Source organism: Notothenia coriiceps, unplaced genomic scaffold, assembly GCF_000735185.1.
Source record: "Notothenia coriiceps isolate Sejong01 unplaced genomic scaffold, NC01 NC01_scaffold00010727, whole genome shotgun sequence".
Taxonomy (NCBI): domain Eukaryota; kingdom Metazoa; phylum Chordata; class Actinopteri; order Perciformes; family Nototheniidae; genus Notothenia; species Notothenia coriiceps.
In genome coordinates this window covers 190,351-199,696 of record NW_011343428.1, presented here as the reverse complement: position 1 = coordinate 199,696, position 9,346 = coordinate 190,351, and the positions used below count along the sequence as shown (strand labels likewise).

General features: G+C 41.3%; 1 protein-coding gene across 1 annotated transcript; it reads left to right on the top strand.

Annotated features, from left to right (window-relative positions):
* The first annotated feature begins 640 nt into the window (after positions 1-640).
* Positions 641-9,346, top strand: LOC104946161 (transketolase-like). Its single transcript, XM_010771929.1, has 14 exons — positions 641-964; positions 2,218-2,335; positions 2,442-2,555; positions 2,646-2,743; positions 3,386-3,577; positions 3,940-4,058; positions 4,203-4,399; positions 4,504-4,668; positions 5,759-5,915; positions 6,368-6,498; positions 6,637-6,720; positions 6,829-6,922; positions 7,316-7,438; positions 8,232-9,346. Exons 1-14 carry the CDS (start codon positions 858-860, stop codon positions 8,417-8,419), a joined length of 1,887 nt encoding a protein of 628 aa, XP_010770231.1. The 5' UTR covers positions 641-857; the 3' UTR covers positions 8,420-9,346.

The window sequence follows — 9,346 nt, the reverse complement described above, 5'->3', positions numbered from 1 at the left end:
CCAATGCTAACCTTGGGCGAGAGGCGGGGCACACCCTGGATCAGTCGCCAGCCAATCTCAGGGCTGACACACACAGACAGACAACCATTCACGCTCACATTCACATCTACCATCGAGAACTGAATTATTCGTTTAGACAGTAAAGCCAAAGGGAATCAGGGTGAGATGCTTCAAATGCCTGACCCCCCTCCTCTTCCCAATTATTCAGCCCCTCTAGACACGCACACACTAATGAACATCTAGCTGTGACACACCTCCAGCATCCCAGTCTCACAGTAGCCAATGAAATGACCCGCTCGATTTTAGCAGAAACACCCAGCCCACGTCACTGGATTCCCCCTCCTCTCCTCCTCTCTCCTTCTGTGTGTGTGTGTGTGTGTGTGTGTGTGTGTGTGTGTGTGTGTGTGTGTGTGTGTGTGTGTGTGTGTGTGTGTGTGTGTGTGTGTGTGTGTGTTTGTGTGTGGTGTGTGTGTGTGTGTGTGTGTGTGTGTGTTTGTGTGTGGTGTGTGTGTGTGTGTGTGTGTGTGTGTGTGTGTGTGTGTGTGTGTGTGTGCGCGTGCACGTGCGTGTGTGTGTTTGCGCGTGTGTGTGTGTGTGTGCGTGTGTGTGTGTTTGTGTGTGTCTATCCTTGTGCATCTAATGTAATCCTGTGTCTGCACGCCTGACAGAATATACCCAGCCTCTCCTCCATTCTATCTCTCTTTCTCTCCAGCTCCCGCTTTATCACACACATACACAGGTGCTGCTCTTTGCCAACTCTTACTCTTTCACACACACACATTTACAACTCGCAAACTTAAAATAGGATCATAGCTGGTCCACTTTTCTGGTGCTGAGGAACTTGACATTTTGCCTTCATGGAGGATTACCACAAACCAGACCAGCAGATGGTGCAGGCACTGAGGAACATCGCCAACCGCCTCCGGATCAACTCCATCAAGGCAACGACTGCAGCAGGCAGCGGGTGAGTCGTCTGCACTGTCTCTCAGACATCAGCTTGAACACTGTGACGCAGACATGCACAATGAATGAAACACATAATGCCAACTTAATATTTCTTTGCAGTATGGATTCTAGACTCTATCTACTGACCTACTCACATGTATGTGCAGATGCACACATAGTGAAGTGCTGAAAGAACAGCATGTACTGCCTTTGTTCTCCTCCTGTGATATACTGGTCGTATCATTTGAACATCCATAAATGCTATAATTAGTTTTGCTCTCAAAATGGAAATACCAATTTCTATATTATTCTGCTTTATAGAACATTTATGGACCATTTTAAGAAATGAAAGGACTCAAAATGCATGTGGTTTTCATTCAAAATATTTGCGAACAGATCAATATTATATTTTTCTATCTTTGGAGAGCTAATATGCAGTACAGCACTATAGACTACCATGTGAAAAGCGAAGTCAATTGTATGTTGCAGATAAACATACATATTGCGTTGTTGCTGCAAGAACATTTTTATTTTGTGATACTGGTATCACAAAATAAAAATGTCAAAATACATGTTTTTTATGTATCACTATAAATCAGTGTTATGACTGTTCAAACAATTATGTGAAGCCAAACATATTCTCTATATTTAAAGAATCAAGAGGGTTATCATGATGGAGAATTCCTCCCCACGCCACAGTGCATGCAGTGTAACCGACACTCATAGAACAAAGGGAAGCACTGAATTATATTTTAAAAAATGTTGCTTAAAGTAACATAAGTCTTATTAGTAATAATGACTAATGGCTGTGTTAGAATGTTGCATGTGTCATATTCATGCTGTTTTAATTGAAATACTTTTATTGATTTATTCCTTTCGTTGTGGAAAAGACCAAAAGCAAGCCTCGGGCCTTTGAATGAAGTATACAGCATGTTGTCCATAGGGCTCAGCTCTAAAACCACCACTTTATGACTTTATTAAGAGTATTCCAATTAATTAAGAAATTAAAGTTCCTGCTCTTAAATTGAGCTATTTGGGATTTTACAAGACTCTGTGACATTTAACAAAACATCTCCAATCATTATTTGTCTTAGCTTTTTCTTAGGAAATGCATAGTAGTCATTTTAACATCCCATATACCTGCATACTCTTAATAATAACTGTATTCAACTAGTGTGTGCATGTCTTTGTGGTTACGGTACATTCATGCGTGTGTTTGTACTCATGCCTGCCAGATGTGTAACAGCACGCACGGTCTTCTCTGTTTCACAGACACCCCACATCATGCTGCAGCGTGGCAGAGATCCTGTCTGTGCTTTACTTCCACACCATGAAGTACCGCCCTGAAGACCCGAGGAACTCTAACAGTGACCGCTTCATCATGTCCAAGGTGAGAGTCAGGTTTTTAATGTCCTACAGAATTTGACATTTTTCTTTAAATCACTTCAGTGTAGAATGCTAAGAAAATGTTGATTTATGCATTTCTTTTCCCTCAGGGTCACGCTGCTCCGGCCCTGTACTCCATGTGGGTTGAAACAGGTTTCCTCAAGGAGAGCGAGCTGCTCAGTTTGTGCCAGGTTGACTCTTCCCTGGAGGGCCACCCAAACCCTGTAAGCTGTCAAATAAGGTGTCATCCTATAGAGCAAAAACAGTCTAGCAAATGTTTTAAATAACACAGTGTATGTTTTTGTGCATTTCAGAAGCAGCAAATTGTGGATGTAGCCACTGGCTCTCTGGGACAGGGTCTTGGTGTGGCTTGTGGAATGGCTTACACTGGGAAATACTTTGACAAATCTAGGTGATTCTTCATACATGTGGATAAATGACTGAAAAAAATCACATTTTAGTTTTACAATTTTAGTTTCCTTAAATGCATTTTGTTTTTCTTTTGCAATCTAGATTTCTTGCATTTGTTTAAAAACCCATGCCTTGTTTAAATCCACAAATTAAAATGTGTAGGCCTGCAGAATGCATTCAAGTGTTCAGTGATTGGGATTTTCCAGATTCTGTGGGTGTGTGCTCCGGCTACATGCTCTGCTCTCACAATTATTCTGCTCTAATAATCACAGGCTCAGCAGTCAAATCTCACTTATGTATACTATGTACCATCAAAGCTGATTTAATATCTGATTCAAATTCAAGCATTGTGGATTCTCCCATTAATGTTTTTTAGATATGTCAAAACTGATTCAATGTTCTTTTTGCCTTTTTGAAAAAAAAAGATATTTGACCCATATGGCGCTGTAGGTTCTTAAGGGAGACATGTTTTAGAGGCAGGTGTGAAACTCAGCAGCCACACCTTAAGGGGCCTGAAGCTGCTACCGTGTCACAGCTGGTTATCAACCTCACTGTCAGCTAAAGGAAAGAGAATCAATCAGACTGGAAAAGTTTGCACCCCACCCACACACACACTAATTGTATTATCTCACCCTGTTCCCAGCTATCGTGTGTTCTGCCTGCTGGGGGATGGCGAGATGTCGGAGGGTGCTGTGTGGGAGGCCATGTCGTTCGCCTCCCACTACCAGCTTGACAACCTGGTGGCTATCATGGACATCAACCGTCTGGGCCAATGTGACGCTGCACCCCTGCAGCACCACGTAGAGAAATACCAGAAGCGCTGTGAAGCTTTCGGGTAACCTAATGGGTCAAACTGTATATTGCAGTACAGGCTGATATAGTCTCAATGTAGCCTACTGTATGCTGTGATGGATTTGTATGTAGAAGCTGGTGGTAATAAAATGAGCATTATCATATGTCTATCCATACCTATTACATGTATTACACTGCCATGGTATGCATTTTGCTTTCCACCTATATCAAGCATACTGTACCAAGCATACCAGATGTAAGGCTTTGATATGTGTTTGTGTGTGTGTGTGTGTGTGTGTGTGTGTGTGTGTGTGTGTGTGTGTGTGTGTGTGTGTGTGTGTGTGTGTGTGTGTGTGTGTGTGTGTGTGTGTGTGTGTGTGTGTGTGTGTGTGTGTGTGTGTATAGCTGGAATGCCATTGTTGTGGATGGACACAGTGTGGAGGAGCTTTGCAAGGCTCTTAGCCAACCACGTCATCAGCCAACTGCCATCATTGCTAAAACCATCAAGGGCAAAGGCATTCCAGGTAACTATCTGTCACTCTCTGCTCCCCATCTGCAAATGCATTGCTCTCACCCTTGTGCATATTACATAAAGGTCTTAGCGTGTGACCCATTAATCAAACACTGTTTAAATATAGCAGTGAGATGGTCTGTTCATGTTGTTACAGCTGCGGAGGATAAGCTGGGATGGCATGCAAAAACTCTGCCCAAAGACATGGCCGAGATGGTTACGAAGGATCTGCAGAGTCGCATCATAAACAGCAGCAAGCACCTGTACCCTCCTTCCCCCGTAGAGGACTCCCCCCCCGTCAGCCTGAGGAACATCAGGATGCCGAGCGCACCCAGCTACAAGACTGGCGAAAAGGTTTTCCACCCGCACACTAAAAAGTGTACAGAAACCACAGAGGTGCATTATTGAATAATGTTTAAAGATTAAGCTTTGTTAATGATTCTTTTATATTTTTACAGATAGCCACACGCAAGGCATATGGGATGGCTTTGGCAAAGATAGGCCGCTACAATGAACGAGTTGTGGTCCTTGATGGAGACACCAACAACCTCACCTGCTCAGACATCTTTAAGAATGAGCACCCTAACCGCTTTGTGGAGTGCTACATTGCTCAGCAGAACATGGTACGTTCCCCCATCAACCAACATATTATTTCTTTATTCATATATTTATGGAAAAAAATCATAGTTCTTTGTATGGTATTTTTTGTCTAATTCCCTCTCTTATTTGGAAAGCATAAAACCTCTCTTTAATATTGTAATTTTGCTGATGAAATGCTCTTTCTCAGTTCTGATTGGATAGGAAACAACCCTACATCTCACAGCTGTGAGTCGGAGCTTGTGGTATTTAATTAAACATGATTTGTCTATTCATAATCAATAATGAACAAAGCAACCCACTTGCCTTCTTATGGCCAATGTGGCTGCTGCTGACAGCCTCCCCACATGGACCTTTGTCATTGTCTATCTGAGTATAGATTAATAATTTGGAGAGAGGCGTTCAGTCATAAATTCCTTGTGCTCTTATTGCTGGCTCAAGCAGCAGCAAACTCAAATGTAGGTCATATGAATGACGATAAGCAGTCATGACAAGTGTAGTCAGAAGTAAAATATTAATCAGCGCAGAGCCGGGCACCATCTGGCTGAATGTAAGAGAAAGTCAAACGCTGAATGGCAAAATGTCTGTGGATTTAAAACCTATCGATTTAAATTAAGCAGAATCAAAGAAGATAATCAAAAGCTTTAAATATTGTAAATAGAGAAGAATGTACTTTTATGGTAAACGTTTTATTATTAAACACATTCTATATTAGTCCAGTTTAAATGTATCCTTTATGGTAATTTTCTTTGGTTGTCTCTAGAGAGTTCTATCTAACATTACGCTTTCATGGTTGGTTTTTGTGGTGCTTTTGAAAAAGCAAGGAAATAACCTTTGGTATTTGGGAGAGTTTTGAAGTCAGGATAAAGGATATTATTTGTAAGAGGAGGCATACCACTGAATCCACGCATATGGGAAAATAAGCTCCGGAGCTTTGGAAAAAACTCTTCTCATCCCTCTGGACTTAACATGGTCTGTGGTTCAAAGACGTTTTAAAATATGGTGTTTGATAGTTCTCCCTCTGGGTGATCTCTAGAAGCACAAGTGACCTGTGGAAGGTTATATCTCTTTGCTTTAGTATCAGTGCTAATAAAAACTTGAAATTCCTTTTCCCAGGTGAGTGTTGCCATGGGATGTGCTGCCCGTGAGAGGAACGTGGTGTTTGCTAGCACTCTTGCTGCCTTTTTCACCCGGGCCTATGACCAGCTCCGGATGGCAGCCATCTCTGAATGCGACATCAACCTGTGTGGCTCCCACTGCGGCCTGTCCACTGGTGAGCCAGGACAATCCCTCTCACACACCTTACCCTACCAAACCTTCACAAAAATGCACCTTTTATTCCCCTCCCACTGAAGCCAGGCATTTTCACAGACCATTTCAGAGTCACTAATGATTACAATGTTTTAAAGAAGGATCTGTGTGTGTTTGTGAGTGTGCCTTTGTATCAATCCTCACTTTCCCTCTAACTCTGTGTTTTCCTTGCTGTATTTCCCCCCTTTGACCTCACAGCTAATACTCAATCCTCCCATTTTCTCCCTTCCTCACTGCCCTGGAAGCTGTCAACAGGGAACCAGGTGTCCCTCTGTTAGTGCAGGTATACTGCATGCACAGTCTGGCTTTATGTCTGTGTATCTGCATGCATCCAATAACCTGACCTGTCAAAAACCTTTGAGGACTTTCTGAATGTTGAGAGTATACAATCAAACACAAATGTACATATGACAGGAGAGGAAGGCCCCGCTCTGATGGCTCTTGAGGATGTGGCTATGTTCAGGGCTCTTCCCACAGCCACCATATTCTATCCCTGTGACGGTGTGTCTACAGAGAAGGCTGTGGAACTGGCTGCAATGACAAAGGTACATAAAACCTAAAAGCAGTGTTCTTGCTTCCCTTCTGTCGTATCTCTAGAACATGTTTTTATTGGCAAAGCAAATGTAGCCTATTTTGTGTCAAAATGTTTCAGTGATCAAATGTCAATGTTTTTCTTTGTAAAGGGTATTTGCTACATCCGAACCAGCCGCCAAGACAGCACCATCATCTATAACAGCAATGAGGACTTCCATGTTGGAGAGGCTAAGGTGAGTGAGAGGATAATAAGAAAACAGAGAAACTTCAGTGCAAAATGAACATTCATTGTCAAAACTGTAACCTAAAAGATAATATAATACTTTTCTCTTTGTTTCCAGGTGGTGTACCAGGGCAAAGATGACCAGGTGACCGTGGTTGCAGCTGGAGTGACTTTGCATGAGGCCCTGGCTGCAGCTGAACACTTAAAGAAAGGTACAGTACATGCAATACTGCTTTTGGTCATAAGAAGATAAGGAATATACCAAATTACGTCTGACACATCAATTCAATCTAAAGTATGCTATGATAAAACCTATTGTAAATGTCAAATTATGTAATGTTATCTATAATTACTGTGCAGAAAATAAACAACATCTAATCTTAGATTTTGTTTTTTAAATGTGTCATGATTTTGTACTCATAGTTAGGGTTTGCTTGCAAATACCATATCATATTTCATAAATGCATTATATTGATCTTAATGACTAGCTTCTTATTAAAAGCAGGATTCTTGTTACAAGAACCACTTCATGAATTACATGTCTTAGTCATTAACAGTATCACGTTACATGTTGTTTTCATTAACTGAATAAACTGAATTTCCAGAGAGGATCTCCGTCAGGGTAATTGACCCCTTCACAATCAAACCACTGGATGTCAAAACCATAATCGATAATACACGTGCCACCAAGGGACGAATCCTCACCGTGGAAGACCATTACTATGAAGGTAGGCTTGCATAAAAGTTGCTGATACTGTTCAGCTTCTGCATAATGTATGACCACCACCAACCTAACAGCAAAAAGCATCTCAGCGTAATGCAGCTTTGGTCATTGGTCCGAACCCTTGGCTGTGTTGCGCTGGCATGTTTTTATTGGCTCAGAGACAGAGACGCAATATGGTGGCAGATTTCCTTAACTGAGCATGTGCCCATGGGGCTCTGTGTGACCTATATAACACAGACAGCCATGCCCTGTGCCTGGTAAGGGGGAGGGGGATGGCATGGACTTGACTAGACAGAGCCTTTATGGCATCCGTGTGATGTTAGGTATCTTATTCACTTTACATCTGGGCTAGAAAGTAGTATAATATGTTTGTATGTATATATGTCCATTCAAATGATCAACATTTTACCGTGATATCTTGTTTCAACAGTTACTATATCACTTTATCACTTTGTTTTTAATTGTAGTATTATTATTTTTATTCTATTTTATCTTAATTTTTTAGTTTGTGTGAATCCTGTTTTTCACTCTGACCCTGTTGTTGCCATAAACGCATGAATTTCACCACGGGGATAAATAAAGTTCCATCTTAATCTTAATCTTATAATGGTCAAGGGGCCATGTTTAGATTAAATGTATTTGTAATGTTTTCATGCCATCTCTTGTCAGTATTATTCAATATTATTCAATATCTTAATTTTGATTGTCAATCAACGCTTTTTAATTCGATGCCTCAAGGATGTGGATTTGCCTTCTCTCTCTACACCCCTCTCATGTGATGACTTGTTGTTCCTCAGGTGGCCTCGGGGAGGCAGTGTCCTCAGCATTGGTCAATGAGCCTGGCCTTAATCAGGTCCGCCTGGCAGTGTCTCATGTCCCCCGCAGTGGCAAACCACATGAGCTGCTCAAGATCTACGGCATCGACCGGGACTCCATCGCCCTGTCCATCCGCAAGATGCTCAGTAGCTCCAGCAACGCCAAGTAAATGTCTCCCTGCCCCACCCACCTACCTGATCACACCCCTGCAGATGAAGATAAACAGTCAAATATGTTTTATTCACATGACACCCAGCTCTTCACTGTGAATCCCCCTAAGTAAGTAATGTGATTTTGTGCCGTACACTTTAGAGTTCCACTTTTGCCTTTCTCTCTTTCAAGCATCCATTACATCACATACAAGAACAGAAATTCACAAAATCAAAAAGACACCCTCACTCCTAAACTCAGCGTTATCATGAATCCCGTTCATTTAGCAAAATGTGTCCATAACTGACTGTGATGCTCACCATACAAAACAATTCATTATTAGATGTTAAATATTAAATGATCCGATGTGTTTGTTTTTTTATTGCTCTTTGATTAACTTCAACTGGAAATGTTTTATATTGTTCTGATGTAGCTCTTGGGTGGGGCATTGTAGTTAATCCTGGCAGTAGTTTCAGAAAGAAGCCAACTGAGTTGTTGTTTGTAGAAAGTAGTCGGAAAATCAAACAAATGTAGTTAGGTCATAAAGCGCAGACAATCAAAACCATAAGTCACATGTTCAGTTCATTTAAACTGTTTTGGTTTCATAAGTTGTTCCCTTCCTCTTTAGCACTGTATTTCTTAAAACCGATTTCAAAGTTACTATCAACATACACACCTCAGTGTTCATTTGTGTTAGCTGTATAACTGGACCATACCAGCAGTGTGACGATGATAACTATGTGCTCAGTGACATCGTCTTTTTTTTTACAAAAGGTAGAGAGCTATTGGCCCTTTACATGCTGATGAAGAATGTGACTAGCTGCAACTATGAAATTAGAGTTACATATGTCTTGTTAACCCAAGAAAAAACACTTTATTTGTAACTTGATATTTTGTATGTACCTTATACTTTCATGTAATAAAACCCTCTGCATTTGAATTTGAA